Here is a 21827-nt window from a genome sequence, read left to right as displayed (position 1 = left end):
AATGCAGAGCAATGCTTTGATGACCCATGGATTAAGCACTTTCAACTTTCAAGTACTTCATTACATATTCTACCGAAATCATGAGAATAAGAGAGTAAAATTCAAGGGCATACCTCGAGAGCAAGCTTCTCTTGCCATCATCAAGCACAAACGTCTACTGATATTGATAAGCAAGCACAAGTCTCTACTGTTATTGATAAACACTACCAACAAAAGTTAGCATCTCTATCTACATTAATTGGGTGTATCATCACAACATAAGAATGTATACTTTCTGTTATACTTTTACCAACAGTACAAGAATATGATGAACAACAATCTATTTTCTAATTCTAAGCAAGCGAGGTAGATTAAAATTGAAGATTAACAAAGAGAAGCACAGTGGTGAAAAACAATAGTATCCTTTGTTAGTAGATACTACCTAAGTCAATATGTATGCCCCAAATCCATAGAATTTCAAAAAACTAATCAAAGCCACAAGGAAATCATTCAAGACAACAAAATTTCATAGGATAAGGATTCTGTACTATCATAACTGAGCATCACATTTCTTGATAACAATGCCTACTATAAGCAACAACTTTCCACAATCATTGGTCTCAAAATAGATTCTAAGCTCGCTTCAGAAGCATACCCAATATTGCGTATGCAGAAATGAGAAACGGAATAACAGGTTGAATCTCGAAGGCATAAACAAAACCTAAACTGAAAAATCTAATTCAATTGCAGAATACAACAACTAGTCACAGAGTGTACACTCTCACTGGCCTAAGCTGCAGCGGTGGTGAAGACTTCAAGTTCGGAGGTGTTCTCCTGATCAATGACGTCGAGAAAGACGGGATCAACGGTGACGTGGCTGTCGACGTGGACCTTGAAGTTATGGTCCCACCACACGACCTTGGCGATGCCGGAGATGTCGACGGTAGCGTCGAGCACCATCTCGCGGCGCGCGACGTCTTGGAGGAAGCGCTTGGCGTGGTGCGCGAGCTGGAGCGCGTGGAGACGGGCGGGAAGGCGGAGGAGCTGGCAGGAGCGTGGCGGCTGAGAGCCGGCTTGAACCTGAGCCGAGCCGAGGAGAGAACCCTCGTAGAAGATGGACATGGAGGTGGAGGAGTAATGGATGGGAGCAATGTTGGGGTTAGTGACGTGGACGGTGAGGAGAAGCTCTGCGTCGAGGAGAGGTAGGTTTAGTTTGAAGGATGTCAAGTTTATGGATATGAGGTGGAACGTTGGGTCCTTCGGTTTGGCGGAGATTATGGCGGTGGCTGCAACCGCGGACGCTGCTCCGATTATCGCAGAACTCCAGCTCCATTTTATCTTTTTGCCCATTGCAATTCGGGTGCGATTATACAGTGGACTTGGTGTGAGTGTAGTGATGAAATCAAAATTTTATACATTTTTTTAAGTACTTTTATATAAGCAAATTTTGTGATGTAGAAAACGTTACTAATTTTTGCATGTACAAAACGTGATTATGTAAGCATGGAGTTTTTATTTCAATTACACAATACCTTTAATTCTAAATTTGTTAGGTTTTATATTAATTACCTTAAATATTATATCACTAATAAGCTCCATTTTAATTGACCCAACAGCTTACTAAACACCAAAAAAGAGTTGGGTAGAAACAGGAGATTGAAATCACGACAAAACACACCTTAACTATGCCTCTCTTCAATTGTCAATTCGTCTTTCCCAGTACGTTGCATCTATCTTTCTTAATGTATCAATAAAAGTAGGATCTTAACTTTTAAGATAAGTCGTTTATGCTTGAAAAACTTGAAAGTGTGTGATGATGGATATGATCCTCACCTGGTGTAAGATAAATCTTGTCAATCGGACTTAAAAAAAAAATATGTAGTAACTAGTGAACATCTATATTCAGAATAAGATTTATCACTTAAGATTAATTAAGAATAAAGTAATATACATATTAACAAATCAATAAGAATATGTATACCATATAAATATAAAAAGATTTTATTACAGTTAAAGAATAAATATGTAATTAAAAAAATAAACAGTAACCCCCTAGGTAAATAAAGGATACAAATCTTAATTTTAGTATAAAAATTATAAGTCTATGAGCAACTATAAAGGAGTTGATCATCAAACCTAAAAGAAGACAACAAATATTAAGTATTCTAAGAGAAGAGATCAACATCTCTCTGCACTGGAACAATTATAATTTTCTATCTATTACATCGATTAATATGCTTTCAATTTATCTAGTTTCATCCCAAGGTACCCAGGATGAAAGAATCAAGGAGACATGGAAAGAAATGACAATCAAAGTAATACTAATTTGACAATCTCATTTTATCTTCGTTCAATTACATAAACATAATATTTAAAATTTGACGTAGATTTATAAAATTTTTAAAATCATATTATAATATGAAATATTAAGAATTATATAATATAATTATAGTATAAAATATCATAAATTTTAATACATATAAAAATATAAAAGATATAATATATATATATAATAGTATATAAAGTCAAATGATGAAAATAAAATCACATGATATATGATTTTATTTTTTTTATCTTATATATTCATCCATTTAACGTTAAAAGAAGTTAGTAAATATTCAAATAAAAAAACATTTATTTTTCTCCAATATTAAATATAAAAAACAAAAATTATAATTATGTAAATATCACCTAAAATTATCAAATAACAATGACAAAAATCAAATAATTATGAAAAAGAATAAAAATAATTAAATATATATTATACAAATAAATTATCAAAAAATCAAAACAAATTTTGTAATTACCTAATAAATTTAAAAGATTTTAGCTATTTGAAATTAAAAAAAAATTAAGTAAGTACTCATCCCATCCTCAGTCAGTCAATATGGGAATTCTTTATAAAAAAAATCGATATAGATTTAAACTATATCTCGATGAAGGTTCGTTTACTATTCCAAATATCCTTCACTTTAGACATTACATTCATACGCTAATTGCGGCTCCTGCAACATACAATCTCCACTCCTTTTTCATCACCATCTCTCACCCGCTGCTGGTGAATGACATTTGAACGATTGGGAAAAAAATTGATGCTCGTCATGCTAAGTAGCATGAGAAAATATCACCAACATGTTTAAACATAAAACATTAAAGTAGTAATTCGTGATAATAGAACGATGCAATAAAATCATAGTTAGTAGTGTGGTTATTTATTTTTGTGCGACTTGCTGCAACCAATACCAAAATGAGAAAATGAACAGCTGAAATGTTCAATCCTGCACTTCTGGCTTCTTTGCAGTGCCCTTAAGGTACCACCCCAAAGCCCCAAGAATTGTTATGGTGCCAGCTACCACTGCATAATTCCGGTGCTTGTCAGTTGAAACTCTTTCAGCTGATGCTCCAGTGTGTCCTGAGCCACTTGGTTTGGCATCAGTTACTGAACCCCCTGAGCTTGCTTCTGGTTGAGGACCCTAAATTAGAGGATACAATTATCATTAGCTTCAAAGTAAGACTTCCGATAGACAAACAAATGCATACGAAACTGGAGAAAAAATTCTTGAAAACGTTACAAAAACAGAGTCACAAACACACAATAGTAACAGGATATAAAGTAACATCAACATTGTAGTTATTTGGTCTTTAAGATAGAACCAAGAGCAGGATAAAATATGCAATGGGCTTTCAATATAACTTAAAAAAGGCATCTAACCCAAGTTAGCAAAAAAAAGAAAAGGTGTATAAATATGTTCATATTATTTCTTTATGGATGTTTAATGAGCAACCAAGGTTATCATGATCCGTGTATACAGAATAATCTTCATGAAGATGCAACAAGTTATGCTGAACCTACAGCAGACAACACTGAAATTTCCAAATAAAGGGGTGACAACTTTTCTTTTTTCTAAAACATGTTCTACACCCAATTACAACTTTCCTCGGCTTTATACAAATAACAGCTTAGCATTTGAATTTCAAAATAAAACTTAAAACAGATCGGGCATATATGTTGGTTGGCTCTAGTATATTCTTTTGAGTGGGTGTAATGGCCTTGAAATGTGTAAAAAATTCACTCCCGTCTAATCCATCTATTTTCCACCAAATAAAATCAGTAAGCATTCACATTCAGAAAAATATACATAGGAAAATTGTTGATCCAATGAAGTTATCAAATATTGCACATAAATCATAAAGACTAAGAGGGTATAACTTAAGACATACCTTGCGAGCAAGCTTCTCCAACTTCTCTTGCTCTGCTTTCTGCAAAATGAAAAATAAATAAACACCCAACATGTATACTACTGTCAAGCACAAACCTCCACTGATGTAAGGAAACTTTAGAAACCAGAACCAGCAACTTTCTCCACGGTAATAGATTGAATTAGCAAAAGAGATGGATCTATACCATTATATTTTCAATAACATGACGAAAATGTTGAACAGTAATCTATTTTGTACGCAACTGCTAGACTATAATTGAATATTAGAAGAGCACAAAAATAAAAAGGTAATTGTTTCCTTCTGTTAGAAGTTAGAGCCTGAAACAATATGAATGATCCAAACAACATAATTCAATAGACTATTAAAGGCCAAAGAAGTAAGCTTTAAAACAAACAAAAATTTTCAAAGCATTTTAGAAAATAATGATTCAATAGCAGGATCGTTTAAAACAAACAAAAATTTTCAATGCATTTTAGAAAATAATGATTCAATGACGCATAAAGTTGTTGTCTGCACTAACATAACTGAACATCATAAATTTTATTAGCAATGCATGCTAGAAGCAAATTTTCTCCAAGATCTGGTTTCAACATGAATTCTAAGAATGTCTCAGAATCATATTGTGCCTGCATAAAAACTCATCACACATGCTACGCAGCAACTTTCCCAATTACCAAAAGCTTAAGCTGTTGAGTGAAAGCAGATAAATAGTCTCAGATCTCATATCCCTTCACACAAAAAGCCCTCTGAGTCTTAACTAAGACAATGCACAGGCCCACCCTACCTTGTGCTTAGATTACCCACTTAATCACAAAGGCTCTGATTCCACATCATGAACCAATTATTCAAAAAACGTTAAGGCGTGAGAAAAATGACACAAACGCTTGCATCACAGTATAAGGGTACCATAGCTCACTTCATGTCAGACAAAACTTCCGAAACCCTAGAAAACCAAATCAAACCTTAATTATACAGCGGTATTCATATCCCTAGCATAAAGACATACCTCAATCCTAACAAACACGGACAACAGCAACACAGGTAAGAAAAATGCGAAGACAAAACTTCTGAACTCGCGAATGTACTCCAATAGAAATAGAAATACATTAGAAAAACTGTCCATCCATAGCATAATTATGCAAAACTGTGGAGGTTACCTTGAAGTAAGCATTTTCTGCAGCCTTTTCCTCCTCGCTCAGTATTTTTCCAGAACCAGAACCACTGCTAAACAACCTTCTAGATCCGTACCGTGCAGCCACACGCGCAGCCATTGCAATTAGTTGTATTTCTTCTCCACTGCAAATAAAACAAAAAATCATAAGACCGACGTTAAATTAATTAAAAACAGATTCACATTAAAATCAGAGCTCAATTTCACATATTCCAAACATTTCCCAAAAACCTCAACAATTTCAGATTGTGTATATAGCAAGAAGAAAACATAAAAGTGGTACGCAAATCTGATGGGGTTTTCCGAGAAATGGCGCTATATTAAGACTATAACTGAAAATCTCTCGTTTTCGTGGATTGGTTAAATAAACAAGTGATGCGAAAACGTGATTCTAGTCAGCTTAAAACATTGCATTTTTCGGAAGTTCCTACACACCGATTCGCGAGAGATACAAAACCCGATCAAACTTTACTTGAAAAATTTTGTATAGAAAACACTAAATCCATAATAACAAAAATCGGAATAATTACCAGACTGAATTCAGAGTAGAGCGCAGAGATTAGGAAGCAGAAGCAACGTGAGTTATATTAGTGTTGAAGCCCTTCCCTTGTGGTTGAGGGTTCATATACGGCACCGTTTGGAACTACTCTATTTTGCCTTTGCATTAGCACCAAGTATTTCGACTCCTTCCTTAAGATGATGCTTTTTTTTTTTAATTAAAATAGATAGTAATATTCTAACTTTTTTTATTGAAACTATTTGTCATAAAATTCAATTCAATGTAAGCAAATATTTGGGAAATATAATTTTTAAAATTTAATATTTAAAAGAATTAAAACGTCTAGAATATTTTTTTTTTTTGATAAACACTTCTAATAGTAAATAAGAGCAAGAAGAGACATCAGAGACTAGCATAATTTAAATTTTTGTATTTTTCTAAAAAATTGTTTACGGAGAAATTCATTTAAACAGCCTGTTAAAAAATAAAGTATAAAATTAATTTATTGTTTAAATAAATAAATTAAAGTAGCATATATGATTGTAAAGAGCACGTCTTATTTTATTGTAATTAGGTTTAAATATATATTTGGTTCCTATTTTGGTTGTTTTCATTCAATTTGGATTTTATTTTTGTTTTATGTTCAATTAGGTCTTCATTTTCGTCAAATTATAATTAATTTGGTCATTTTCACTAACGGTGTTTAAATAGTTAACGTTTCTTAATAGTACACGTCAAGTATCAGTTTCTGATTTTTTTAATTTTTTGATTTTTTTTTTGATTTTTTTTTAATTTTTTTCATTTAAAAAAATTTTTCCACGTGTCCGTGGCAGTTTGTGGTAGTATTATTATTTTTGTTCAATTTATTCCTTATATTTATTATTTTTATTCAGTTTAGTCACAATTTTTATTAAAATAAAACAATTTTGTCAATTTCAAATTGACATTAAATTTAATATCTTTTATAGAAATTATATTAATATTTTTTCTAAAATTGACATTTGAATTTATTATTTTTTAAATTCAATTATAAATTATTAAATTTACTTATAAATTGAATAAAATTCTTATATTTATTTACTAAATAGAATATAATTATTTAAAATATTATAAGAATATAGTTATTAATTTTTTTTCTAATATTTATATTCTAAAATACTTTTAAAAATGATATATAAAAATATTTTAAATATTCAAAATATTTTAGAAAAGTAAACTAATATTTGTAACATTAATATTTAAATATAAAATATTTTAGATTTTAATATCTAAAATGTAATAAAAATATTAAATATTTTAAATTAAAATGTGAATTTTACAAATGTTAATATATATTTTTAAAATTTTAATAATTATATTTTAATAATATTTAAATAATTATATTCTATTTAACAATTAAATCTAAAAATTATATTCGATTTATAATTAAATATTACAATTTATAATTGAATTTAAAAAATAACTAATAATAATGTCAATTTTAAAAATTAAATGATTCTATTTTAAAAAATTTTTGGATTAAATTAAACAAAAATAATGAATATAAAAACTGAACTGAACAAAAATAATGACTATCGGGACTAAATTGAACAAAAAGAAATAATACAACCACAAACTGACACGTGACACTAGCATTGACACGTGGCACAATTGTGACTTGACATGTGGACAATTTTTTTAAAATTAAAAAAATTAAAGAAGTTAGAAAATAATAATAAAAAAAAATACAGGAATTGTGTGTCATGTATTGTTAAAAAACGTGAACTATTTAAACACCGTTAGTAAAAAGGATAAAATTAACTATAATTTTACAAAAATAAAAACCTAATTGAACACAAAACGAAAATAGAGACCAAATCAAATAAAAATAACAAAATTATGTACCAAATATATATTTAAACCTTGTAATTACTTGAAACAGCAGTCATCTAATTATTTTGTTGTGAGAATCAAAGTATATCATCTCAAGGTATATTTCTCAATTATTTATGTGGAGAGTAAATTAGAATGGGAACTAAAAATATATAAAGTTTATCTAATGAAAACACCAAAGCTTAGTTGCTTAGTTTTATTATGAGAACATAAAAATAAATAAACAAATAATGTTTATCAGAATTAAAATAAAAATATAATTAAATTTAATATATATATATATATTTTTTTTTTATAGATAATTTTTTTATTAGTAAGTATTACTTTAGAGCGTTATATATTATTTTTAGTGTATAATAATAAAAAAATTACAATCTTAATACAATAATTTTATTTTACTACTGCATTTAATTTTTATATTGAAGAAACTATTAATAATTTTAAATTTGCAAAAAAGAAAAAGTATAGTATGATTTTTAGCCTATGTTCGTTTGAAGTGATTGTGTAAATCTGCTCATTTGTAAAGATGAATTATGAAATATCTTCGTATTTTCGTGAAACAATTTAATGTGAAAGGCAAAGACGGATTTGGGGATCAGTCTCAAACTTATCCTTTCAATTGTGGAAAGATTTGGACAGATAATTGTTTTACTTTTATAACCCTATGTACATATGAGATGAAAAAAAAAAACAGTTAATATTTATTATTATATTATTATTAAATAAATAAATAAATATATATATATATTAATAATAATAATAATAATTATTATTATTATTAATATACGTATATGATAATTAATATGTATAATAATTAATAATAATTTAAATATTATTAAAAAATAATATATATATATATATATAATAAGTATTATTACTATTATTAATATATGTATATAATAATTAATAAAGACAAAAAATATAAATATGTATATTAATTAATAATAATTAAAATATTGTTGAATTTTAATATTTTTAACTCATTTACTAATCATTTAATTTTATTTTTTACCATCAATGATATTTTAGTCATTGTCAAATTTTATTTATTAATTTTTTTAATCAATGACATCATTCAAATAACTCACTGAGGCTTTGTTCACTTTTGTGGTGGTTCTAAGAGAGAGGGAGAGGGAGCTGATGGGTTTGAGTGAATTTGAGAGTAAAATGTGGGTTGTTTTTTTTTTTGTTAAGAGATTTATAGGTGATTGATTTTCTTGATATGATAAATTAAAAAATATTTAAAAAGATATAAAAGATAGATTACCATATTACGATTTGTGTAGTAAGTAGTATAAATTAGTATTTGTATGAGTTATAATTTTTTTTTACTACTACAATTGAAAGAAATAAATTATAAAAATTAATAAAATAATTTAATATTTTCATTGTATTGTAAAAAATGTTATGCACACAAGGGATCGGATCCACGAGTAAGGGATCAAATCTCACTCTCGAAGTCGACCAGATCCATTACAAACAAGAGATCGGAGCTACAAGTTGGGATTGGTTCCAACCATACATGGGATCAATCCACTCTACTATGAAACTTCCTAGATCCATTCCAAATAACCATGGGATTGGATCCAACGATCCATGGATCGATCCTTAAGTGGATTGGCACAACACTGTAAAAGTCATGAACAACACGTAGATAAATCGTGACTCATGATAAAATTGTCTTTGCTACAATGATCCCTTCAAATATGTTATACTCTCAAGATATTTGAAAATGCATGCACCCCACAAATTGTTGCAATCACTCGTCTTTTTAAGTTATCTGAAACGAACGCCTAATCCATCTTTTGATTTATTTTCAAACAGAAAATCTGTTCAAACGAGCAGACCTTGAAGAAGCGTAAGTTTTCATCTAAAAGTTTGTCGGTTGAATATTTTTACCGGACCATTCAAAAAAAATTATTTTATTTAGTAAGAATATTTTCTTGGTTTTCTATTTTAAGATCGTTTAATTCGATAATTGCAGAATTAATATAAATTGAATTAATTTTTATTATGATCGCATGTGGTGGTTACATAAAATGACTATGTAATATGGATATTGTCAGGTACACAGAAAAATCCCCATAGGTGCAGAGAAAAAGAGAAGAAGAAGACAATTATAAAAGCAGAGAGAAGTTAATGTGGCATTGCTTTTACCATGGTGATGATGATTATTGTTTCTCTCACGAGCAGAACCTGCAGCAGCAGCAGCACCATATAAAGGGACCGTGCTTCCATCTTCCGAGTGTGGCAAATTTCCATGCTCACCATTACTACCACCGTGCATTCCCATGCTGCTTGCATGACCAGATCCATGGCCTCCACCACCAGAACCAACTCTATTAATTGATGCTACAATATTTGTTGAACTTGTTACAAATGGAATATTTGATAAACCCTAATAAAAAAAATATATGTTTTTAATGCCAAAATTTATTACAAAAAATATATAGAATTACCAAAAAATTGTCTAAAAAAATTGTCTAATTCCAACTTTTTTGTCAATAAAAAGTTATAGATGGAGTAAATGATTAAAAATTCATCTATAAAATATTCATCGATCAATTTGACCAACAGATAAGAAATATATGTCGTAAATTACGAACGACGAAAAAAACTATTGATATAACAAATAAATCAAATTCGACAATAATTATTTGTCAGTAATTATTAGCAATTTTGACCATTAATAAATATTACAATTTTTCTTCCTCATTTATTCTCTTCTTCTTCTTGACTTCAGCACAACCATTATTGTTTCTACTCGTGCTACCTTTGGTTCTCCCTCTTTCTCTTCCTCTCGCTCCTACCCCTTCTCCTTCTTTATCATTTTTTCTTCTCATTCATATTAAATTAAATTATAATTAATATTTCATCAAACTTACAAAAAAAAAAATTGTTTATTTTACCAACAAATTTAGAAGGGTTAAATATGTTTTTGGTCCCTTAACTTTTAGTGAATTTTGGAATTAGTCTATTTTGAAACTTTGGATCAATTTAGTCTTTCATCTTTCGGAATACGTGGATTTAGTCCTTTTAATCAAATTTTGTTAGTTTTATTTTATGTTTCGTACGCATTTCAAAATTGTATTTGAGTTGTTTATACTGTTTGACACATTTTTACTTTAATGTTAAGTCAAATACTATTATGAAATACGCTTAAAATATCAAATAAACTTAACAAAATTTGATTAAAATGACTAAATTCACGTATTTTGAAAGATAAAATACTAAATTGGTCTAAAATTTTAAGATAAACTAATTACAAAATTCACTAAGAGTTAAAGGATAAAAACATACTTAATCCAAGTTAGAAAATTTAATTACCATTGAATTTACAGTAAAGGTATTCAAAAAATTCAATTATCGATAGATTTATGGAAGATTTTTTTTTTTTAAATCCTTATAAAATAAATTTATGATAGATTTTACTACGAAATTGTTAAAGCCTAAAAGCATAAAATTTGATGTTCATTTAAGTGATGAAAATATCTACCACTAACAAAAAATTTAAATTACAGTAAACTAACAAGTTTTACCAATAAATATTTTTATCAATAATAAAAATTATAATCTATCGATGAATTTTATCCATTAACAATATATGTTTGTAAAATTCATTAATAAATTTTATTTGACCGGCAGAATTTTGTTTATTGGTGAAATTTTGACGATAATTTAACAATATCTTAGTGGAGTAATAGGTGAATGATGACGGCTAAGATAATTGCATGCATGTTCTATCTTAGGTATTAAACATTCCATTCATATGTCCAACCACGAATACATAAATTAGAATGATAAAAAAAAATAGGGTCTAACACCTAGTGGTATAAACAAGAATATAATTATTTTCCCATGAAACCTACCACATGACTATTTAAACATGTTTTATAAAGTTAAATAAGGGCTTCAAACAAACAAGATTAAATCATAAAATCATTAATGAAGTTAGTTAACAACTTAAACGCACAACGTGATGGTCCTTAAACGGTTGATTATTTTTTTATTATTATTAAAGCAGAAAATTGGTTGCTTTGTTTTCAAGTTGAGAATAAAATAAAGTAAGATTTATGTGTTGCTTGCACATAAATAGAAAATGTCTTCTGTTAATACAAGAATAATCTTACTCAAACATTAATAAATTCCAAACGAAGTTACCTTTTAAATAAATGAATGAAATAAGTAACACTTAATTTTTTTCCATATAATATAAAAGTTATAATTATACTTTAGATAATGTATGTATTACAAAAATTTCTCACAAAACACATTTGTTTATGAATATCAAATGGGTTTAAATTTGTCAAGGTTAAATATGTTTTTTTCCCTTAAGTTTCACTGAATTTTGGAATTAGTTCATTTTGAAATTTTGAACCAATTTAATCTTTCATATTTCAAAATATGTGAATTTAGTCTTTTTTAATCAAATCTTATTAAGTTTATTTGACATTTCAAACACGTTTCATAATAGTATGTGACTTAACATTAAAACAACTCAAAGACACTTCTAAAATGTATACGAAACATCAAATTAACCTAACAAAATTTGATTAAAATGATTAAGTTCACGTATTTCGAAAGATGGCGAATTAAATTAGTCCAAAGTTTCATAATGAACTAATTCCAAAATTCACAGAAAGTTAATGAACAAAAACATATTTAACCTCTTTTTTTTTTCAAACATAACGTAAATCAAGTTTAAGAAATTAATAATAAGTTGTATTACCAATTAAGTTTAGAGAATCACAAGTATATACGAAAAATAAATGAGAAGGAAAATACCTAAATTAGAAGAGTTTATTTGGTGTTCTGAATTGACGGGAAGAAGAAGAAGATGAAGCAGCAGCAGCAGGTACAGTAACTTCACATGCTTCCAAATGTGTTCCATTATAAGCAAGCTATGCTTTCAATTGGTTTTTGACATCAACATTAAATTAACTTGTGTTATATAGCACCAGTTTCTTCCATTCCTGATTCTTTTCTTTTAGTTGAAGCAACTTAGTTATATATTTTAAATTGATGAATTTATACAAATATAGTGTAATGTGTAAGTGTGGATTGAACACAAGAAAAAGTTAACACTATACAAAAATAAAATTAATTTATTATTTCAAGATTTTAGATTAAAAATAATTAATTGTTATTCAATCCCAAATTGATCTTCAAAGTGAAAATTGTTTAGGCTAGAATGCTTATTGTGTCTAATGTGTCCATGCAATTTCTTAAATAGTTTGTCGGTGCATTTATTCTTGGTATAATTACTTATTTGGTATCCCAACTTTTTGGTTAAGTTCAATTTGGTACCCATATGTTTTGTTTGTTCAATTTAGTATCCAATTATCTAAAAAAATTCAATTTGATCATTTTCGTTAAGTTGGATTTAACACCGTGTCCGTACAGGACACGTGTCAAACCGTGAATTTTTTTTTTAATTTTTTTAAAAAAATAATATTTTTTTAATTTTAATTTTTTTTCAAAAAATTTTTAAAAACTGTCACGTGTCAGTTTATCACGTGACAGCTTACAATCATGACACGTGGCAGTGGTAATATTTATGTTCAATTTAGTCCTCTATTTAAATTTTTGGTTCAATTTAGTATCTTAATTTTTTAAAATGGTTCAATTTCGTCCTTTTCAACTTGAGACCAAATTAGTAACTAAGTTTAATTATAATTTATATATACATGTTAAAATAATTGTTTTGAATGTATACATCAAATCACTACACCTAAATATTCAAATTATTTAATTTTTTACAAGTATAAAAAATTTCATGTGTAAAAAATTACAAAGGTAAAAAATGTAAAAAATAAAATAATTTAAGTATTTAGGTGAATTGATTTGATGTATATATTAGAAAAAGTTATTGTAACATGTATATATAAGTTGTAATTAAGCTTATTTACTAATTTGGTCTCAAATTGGAGAGGACGAAATTGAATCATTTTAAAAAGTTTGGTTACTAAATTAAACCAAAAATTTAGATAGAAGACTAAATTGAACACAATTATTACCATTGTCACGTGTCATGATTATAAGCTGCCACGTGGCACGATGGAAAACTGACACGTGACAGTTTTAAAATTTTTTGAAAAAAAATATATTTTTTTTAAATAATTTTTATTTTAAAATTAAAAATTAAAAATTTCACAGCTTGACACGTGTCATGTACGAACACGCTATTAACTTTAACTTAACGGAGAAAACCAAATTGAATTTTTTTAGATAAGTGAAATACTAAATTGAACAAACCAAAAGTATGAGTACCAAATTGAACTTAACCAAAAAGTTGGGGTACCAAATCAGTAATTATACTTTTATTCTTTTAAGTACATCATGTTTGGGTAGTATGGAGAAACAAAAATTAATTCAATTATAAAATAATTTGGATTAAGAGTGACAAATATTTACGCTTGCATCATATTTCTTGATAAAACTTGTTTACGAATAATTTGTGGATATCTTAAGAAGTAATACCCACTTATTAATGGGATGAGATCTCACATCAAACTACCTATATTGCTGTAATATTCATTACGCGTTAAAAACCAATTTATAATTTTATAATTTATTTGTATTAACCTAACACATCCTTTCAAAATTAGGTTTTCCTTTCCTGACCTAGGGTTCATCATTTTCCTTTTCCACTCTCTCCTCGAGCACACCAACATGATTGTCCTGTTGGACAGTGAAGTCATTTATGATATCTACAGGAAAAGAGACCCACCTACACCAACTTGAACAGTCTCATCTCTTAGATAATTTCTTCCTTCACGCCTTTGGTCACCGTCGCGACGGCGGCGTTGTTGAAAGGAGAAATTTCCAAGTAGAGATTCGATCTTGCGCTCATGTACGATAGCAGTCTCCTACGACGATGATAACTATTTCGGCCAAGGGCGAGACTTCTTTGACCAAGGTCGCTTTCCACTAATTGGAAGAGGGAGGAGAAGGAATGGTTGCCCTAAATTAATTTTTTTAAAGGATACCCACGGGTTATAAAAAGTCTACGGGTACTTTCTAAACATATATTCGATAGGTAACGAGGGCGGAGAATGAACGGGACCAGGTAATGAACGAATATTTTATTGCGAGTCAGGTAGCGAATAGACACTACTTGCACCTGACCCGATCCGATACATTGTCATCCATAGTGTGGACTTTGTCATGAAAAAAGAAAAAAGTTATCAAATTTGTTGTCGATGTTTTTATTAAGCAAATTAACGAATGTCGGAAGAGCACACGATGTATAAAAAGGTAAAAAAAAAAAATATATGAGATTGAGTGGATAGTTTATATGAAAATGTTGCATCAATTATCAATTTAATAGTATTTGTAGCATATTATGCTCATAATTGTATTTATTATAATATAATATTTTGTGATATATTATAATTGTATTTATTATAAAAGTAATAGACATATTTTAAAAAATATTATAAAAATATTTATCATAATTATATTTGTTTAATATTATTTCTCAAAGGAAATGTACAATTACAAATCATCTATTAACTTCTCATTAATTTATTATGTAATATATGAGAAATTTGTAAAACAATTAATAGTTGTACTATAATGTAATATAAACTTTATGCATTTATTATTTTCTATATTCTACATTAATAGACAAATTAATGTAAATATCACATATCTAGAAAGTGTGGATTTCAACATTAGTTTATATAGGTGTTAGTGATATTGAATGTGCCGCTTTTTATCAATTATAGGTCTATTGGATATAGAATTTTAGTATAGTGTTATTGTTCCAAATCTACCTAATTTAAACAAAATCATCTTAGCAAAATCAACATTTTATATGACTAAATTTGAACAAAATAATAACAATAATTAAACATTTTGGCTGTACAATAAAAACAAGCAGAAACAACCCAAATATGAGAATCTATTAAATTAAATTTGAAACTAATAATGTTTGTACTTAAATAAACAAGGCTTAATTACATTTTTCGTCCTCATTTTCATAGTGTTTGTTGCAGATGATCCTCATTTTGATAGAATATTTAGAATGATTCTCATTTTTACCGAATGTTTAAAATGATCCTCATTCTCGCAATTCGTGTTTTATTTAGTCATTTTCTGTGATGCCGTTTAAATCAGTAACGGAGCACTGTACAGGTGATATTGTTTGTATTACGTCGTATTGAGGTGTGTTATGTGTACTGTACATATGTGGTAATTTAGAAACCATGCAGAACATCACAACAATCCAAGCACAAACAAACTCCAAAATAGAATTACGAAAACCCTAACCCACGAGCAAATACAACCTAGAAAACCCTAAACCCACTTACCTCGTTGATGATGATTAACTGGAAATTTGAAATGAAGAGCGCAACTGCAATCCAACAATGAAATGACAAGTATTAGCTGTTTCTTCTGCAAATTTGAGCTCAAGAAAGACGAAAATGAAAAAATCACATCCAACGATGAAGAGCGCGACTGCAATCCAACTCAAGCCCTAATTGCAAAATTTCCCCCAAATTGAAAAGTTAACGTTAATTAGTCATTTGTACAGTACACATAACACACCCCAATGCAACATAATACAAAATAGTGCCACCTGTACATTGCTCCGTTACTAATTTAAACGGCGTCAGAGAAATAGACCAAATAAAACACGAGTTGCGAAAATGATGACCATTTTAAACCTTTGGTAAAAATGAGGACCATTTTAAACATTTTATCAAAATGAGGACCATCCGCAACAAAAACTACGAAAAATGAAAAATGAGGACGAAAAAGGTATTTAAGCCAATAAACAATAAACAAATATAAAAAAGTAACGCTTTAAAAATTTAATATCATTTTTTCTTGATATTTATTGGAATTATTTAATATGTTTTGACTCAATATAATCTTTATTTATTAAAAGAGTCAATGTGATCAGGCCGACTCAAGAGTAAAACGAGTAAAATTCTCGTTTTAGGCCTCCAGCAAAATAAGACCTCAATTTTTTTTTACTACTAATATTTCATATTTAAATTAATTATAAAATTATGTTTAAGAAAAAATGCCTCAAAATTTTTTTAGTATTAATATACCTCTGTTAAATTAATTATAAAATTATGTTTCAAAAAAAGAAGGTCCCAAAAAATATTTTTTTATTAATATAACTCTATTAAATTAATTATAACTTTATGTTTGAAAATAAAATTTAATTAAATTATTATTGTATGATACTTTTTATTGGTATTAAAAATGATAACTAATGAGTTAAAACTTTTTTTAGTAAATTATAATTTTGTTTACGAGAAGGAGAAGGGATATCTTTATTCTTTTATAATCAATCTCTATTCTAGTTTCCTCATTTATCTATTGGTGACTTCTCTTGCCTCTCCTTACTTTCTTCTCTTCTACGAGTCATTTTTTTTTTGTTTTAACATATTACATTCCTTGAATCTCCTCATCTTGAATCTCATGTTGTCTATGTGTACCAATATTTTCATCCTCATATCTGGTTAGTATGTTTTTTATTTCTATTTGTTTTGCTGTTATTTTTATTTTGTTTTGAATTTGTATTAGAAATGGAATTGTGTTTCTTCTGTCTAGTGTTGTTTTTCGGTAATTTTCGATTTACGAAATTCAAGAGTTTTTTTTTCATATATATTGTCAATTTACTATCGAAGAACAATATTTTTTTTCTAATTATTTTCATTAATGATTATTCTTAAAATAAATTCCGCAGGTTTGTGAAAAAATTGAGACTTGAGAAGGAGAAAGAGGTTTGAAATTTCAAGATACTACTAGTCTACTATCAAGTTGACTCCCTTGACAACCAAAACTAGATTTCATTATTTTAATTCATTTGTTTTATATATTTATCTTTAGTAGTATTTTATATATATTATAATTTTTATTTCATATAAAAATATATAGATATGTCAACTAGAAAAATTGAATTAGGCTATTCAGAAATCCAAAAAAAAAAGAGAAGAATTGAGACACAAATTGCATCACAAAAAGGAGATATATATAAATTTATAAAAATATATAAGAAAAATGAATTAGAAAATACAAGTTGGTACTCTTTGAATGAACAAGATAATAACCATATAAATATAGGTGAAAACAACAATAGAGAAAGAGGAATATTTAGTGATGAGGATAATATTAGCAATTTCACTCTCAGTTATTTCGACCGAGAGAAGTTTCTCATAACTAAAGATAATAAAAAAACTTATTTAAGATCAACAATGTCTCAAGAAAAATCAAATGAATTTGTTCTATTATCTATTAAAAAAGAATGTTAAATTAAATTAATTTTGATAATTTAATAAATAATTTTGCATCGGAAAAAGTTCGAAAAATAAATTTTAAATAAAATGCCTCAATTTTTTAAGTTTGCTTGAGATCTTCCAAACTCTTGAGCCGTCCTTGAATGTGATTCATTTAGTTAAATTTATACTTACACCATTTAGAGAATGACAACATAAAAGTGTAAATTACATTTCATTTGATATTGTTTAGTATGATAAACTATCCAATGTGATACCCATATTTGACTACCACGTGTCATCTATAATGTCACATCGTTTAGAAAGTGACAACATTAAATGACATGTGTCATTATCCAATGTGATTGGACTATACAATGTGACCCCAACCTTTCATTGACACCTATCATTTATATTATCACATTGTCACTTTTTAGATGGTGTCAGCACCAATCTAACAACAATAGAGAACACATCAACTCTTTCTACCGTCAAACAACAAGAATTAAGGAACTACAATGAAAAAAATTGACAAATATTAAGACCAAATGAATTGCTAAACTGAATTTAAATGAGTAAGTAGGATTAAGTAATAAGAAATATGAGTGGTTAAGAGTGAAAATTTTAACTTTACAATCGATGAACTCTAATGAAGAGAGTCACATGGAGGTTAATAAGAGAGACTCATAATGAAGAAAAAATGTTTCATGAGAGCAACAATGACAACTAAAAAGGAGAGAGGGACTAAGGGGGTGATGCTAAATGAAGAGATAAACGATTATGATAGGTATAAGATAAAAGGAAATACTTAAAAAATAATAAGAAATACATTATATCCATATTTTATATTGTATTTGAATAAGACAATTTAAAATAATAACTAACTTATTTGGTGAAATTGAAAATATTTAAAGTAAATTGAGTTGTTTGTATGTGAAAATTAAAAGAAAAATAAATTTAAGAATTTTAAGAAGGTATTCTAAATAACTAAAACAATTGAATTTCAAATTCAGTTCGAGAGAAAGAAAATTGAAATTTCACAACTATATTGGATCTATAAACAAAAATTTAGTCCATTTCATTAAAACGAATTTAAATTTAAATTTAGATTCATTTTAACTAGATCAAATAGATTTAATTTTTTTTGCAAATTAATTAAAACTAAATTGAATCCACTTTGTTAATAAGATTATATTGACTTAGATGAATATAATATACTTAACTATTACATTAATTAAATGTCCTAACAATCTTAATTAAATAAATATTCATCTTGAACGATTTTTAACCACGGTATAAACACCTGCAAAATTTCAACAATTAACTTAAAATATAAGTAAAGATAAATTATTCACAAGAAAATTTTGATAAACTAAGATTAGATAAAATTACTCTGTTATATGCCAAGATTTTCATAACTGTTTTCAATATTTAAAAATTAATTAAAAGAAAAAAAAGTTTTTAAGGAATGATAATCTCCATAAAATAAAACTAAACTAATTGATTTTTCTGTAAAAACTTTATATTTTAATAATAAAATATTCAAATTCAATTTATAAAAAGCTATGTTATCTTAATTATTTATAAGCTTGTCAATAATTACTCAAATAAGTAAAAAAGAAAAATAATCAATAACAGAAAGAATAAAATTAAATAAAAATAACAGAAAGTTTAACTTTTTATATTTATATTATTAATTAACAAAATATATGATAGATATGACTTTCCAAACATTTATAAGAAGAATCATTAAACATACAAAAACCAGTTAAAATTCTGATAAAGCATATGGTATTTACTGTCATGACAGACAGTAATTTGAATAGTGTGTTTATATGTATGTGAAATAAAATTATAAAATTATTAAGGTAACTCTTTCTCTGTATTAAAAAATTGTAACCGTCCAATTCAGTTACCAAATTTTTTTAATATGTAGGAAAAGTATTTTTTGTTAAAAGGAAAGAAAAAGCTTAGCCATTAGCCCCTTCAGTCCACCGTTCACCACTCAGTGCTCTGTTATTCCTATTTTCTTTCCGTTTCTCTCGGTGTTCCAAACCGAACAGACATGGATCCATTCGGCCCGAACCGTCTCCCAAACCGAAAGCCCTCCGCCACAGAGCGCTACCTCGGCGTTCCATCTCACGCGCCGCCGCACTCCCCGTTCGTCGCCACCAACGTTGAGCTCCAAGAGGATGACGTAGTTTTCTTCAACGGCGACTACCACACGGATTTAAACCACTACCAGGCCTCCACTCCTTCCTCTTCCACGTCCTCCTCTGTCTCCGCCACACCCAACCACCACCACCTCCATCACCATCACAATCACAGCCACCACTCTCATGGCATACTCGCCGCACTTCCCGAGAACGAAACCTCCCGCAGCCTCCGAAACGTTTCGCAGCACTTCCACAAAGCCTCAATCTCCTCCATATCCTCCGCTTCCTCTTCTTCCTCTTCCTCGCGCGTCATTCCCGCCATCCCGCGGCCTCTACCTCCGGCGCAACCATCCTCCTTCAAGTTTCACCAGTCCGCGCCAGTGAACGTCCCGATCTTGCCGGTGAAGGCACAGCGGAAGCAGTGTGAGTTCGATGACGACGACGAGGAGGATGAAGATGAGGAGATGGTGCCGCCGCACGAAATCGTGGCAAGGAACTCAGCGCAATCCCCGATTCTTGCTTATTCGGTTATGGAAGGGATAGGGAGAACCCTGAAAGGGAGGGACCTGCGTCAGGTTCGAAATGCTGTTTGGCGCCAAACAGGTTTCCTCGGTTGATTCATTCAATTCAATTCAAATTGTTCGATTAGTGTTTAATTTTAACTTATTGATTGAATTCTATTCTACTGAATCTGGATTTGTCCTGAACTAGTGAATCTCTTTATCTATCGCAACTCCTAGGTTCCTCACTTCCTCTTTTCGTTTCGCTTTGTTTGCCTGAGAAAATGTGAATCATGCGCTTACCTACAGAATGAAAAAATAATTAATTAACGATGGTGAAGTATATAGAGAAAATGAATTTTAGTTTGTCTAAGAACGAGAGTGTGTAACCCCGGACCATCTATTCTCTCATGGAACTGTTGAAGCTCTGGTGTCATGCTGTGATCTGACTATTTCAAAAGTTGTAAGTAATTATGTGAAGATTAGGGAATAATTTTATATTCACATCTTCTTTCTAGAATGAGTTATATTGACATCTACTTTCTAGAATGAGTTATGTAAAATTGGGCATTTAGATGTTGTGGAATGCTGATGATTTAAGGAGGTTATGCATATGTAGTAATGGACTATGTAATCTCTGACATACTATGACTTCTTGGATGATTTAATGCATCTATCTTCCTAGGGTTGAGTGTGGTTTATTTCTCTGCTTTAAACATGTGACCATGGAATTGGAAGCTCCAACTGGACCCTAAATCTAATGAATATTGTTGGTACATTCAAGCTGTCATGCTCAGATTTGGTCTAGCTCCCCTTTTCAGGGTTAATGGTAAATGGATAACTTCTCCTTTAACCTGTAGTTCCATTGAATTTCAATGTTTGGTCATCTAGTAAAAAACAGATTGGTCAGGGCATTGATTACCCAACGTTGCTTTGCCCCCACAGTGAACAGTGAGATATATGTATCTGGCAAATTCGGATATGGTGGTTCTGTTTGGTCTTGTTTATTGGGGACCTGATTTATTTCAGTGTTGATGACACTGATTTGTATTATCGGCAATAATTTACAGACTAAAAACAGGTAGGGGTGGAAATATTGTTACTCTGGTTACGTAGGTTAGCAACTATGTAGAAAACTTAATCTGTGCTTATGAATGAAAGAATGGAATGGAAATAGGGATGACAATCAAA

At 29.0% G+C, this 21827-nt stretch overlaps 4 protein-coding genes across 4 annotated transcripts; 1 reads left to right on the top strand and 3 right to left on the bottom strand.

The window, feature by feature from the left end:
• Positions 1–488: 488 nt before the first annotated feature.
• Positions 489–1382, bottom strand: LOC114168964 (Late embryogenesis abundant (LEA) hydroxyproline-rich glycoprotein family). The gene has a single exon (XM_028053968.2). The coding sequence runs from the start codon at positions 1327–1329 to the stop codon at positions 769–771; it is 561 nt and encodes a 186-aa protein (XP_027909769.1). The 5' UTR covers positions 1330–1382; the 3' UTR covers positions 489–768.
• A 1471-nt stretch (positions 1383–2853) lies between these two features.
• LOC114170559 (copper ion binding protein) lies at positions 2854–6055 on the bottom strand. Its single transcript, XM_028056062.2, has 4 exons — positions 5902–6055; positions 5358–5496; positions 4201–4239; positions 2854–3452 (listed from the first exon to the last, which is right to left on the bottom strand). The coding sequence occupies exons 2-4, from the start codon at positions 5469–5471 to the stop codon at positions 3252–3254; spliced, it is 354 nt and encodes a 117-aa protein (XP_027911863.1). The 5' UTR covers positions 5472–5496; positions 5902–6055; the 3' UTR covers positions 2854–3251.
• Positions 6056–9728: 3673 nt separating this feature from the next.
• LOC114168272 (uncharacterized) lies at positions 9729–12650 on the bottom strand. The gene is made up of 2 exons (XM_028053023.2): positions 12528–12650; positions 9729–10094 (listed from the first exon to the last, which is right to left on the bottom strand). The coding sequence occupies exons 1-2, from the start codon at positions 12631–12633 to the stop codon at positions 9805–9807; spliced, it is 396 nt and encodes a 131-aa protein (XP_027908824.2). The 5' UTR covers positions 12634–12650; the 3' UTR covers positions 9729–9804.
• Positions 12651–19943: 7293 nt separating this feature from the next.
• On the top strand, positions 19944–20851 carry LOC114170392 (uncharacterized). Its single transcript, XM_028055869.2, has one exon. The coding sequence runs from the start codon at positions 20046–20048 to the stop codon at positions 20751–20753; it is 708 nt and encodes a 235-aa protein (XP_027911670.2). The 5' UTR covers positions 19944–20045; the 3' UTR covers positions 20754–20851.
• The last annotated feature ends 976 nt before the right edge of the window (positions 20852–21827 follow it).

This window comes from Vigna unguiculata, chromosome 11, assembly GCF_037176805.1.
Source record: "Vigna unguiculata cultivar grain cowpea cultivar isolate G323 ecotype 2 chromosome 11, ASM3717680v1, whole genome shotgun sequence".
In the NCBI taxonomy this organism is placed as follows: Eukaryota; Viridiplantae; Streptophyta; class Magnoliopsida; order Fabales; family Fabaceae; genus Vigna; species Vigna unguiculata.
The sequence above is the reverse complement of the archived record's forward strand: the minus strand, read 5'-3'. Positions and strand labels throughout refer to the sequence as shown.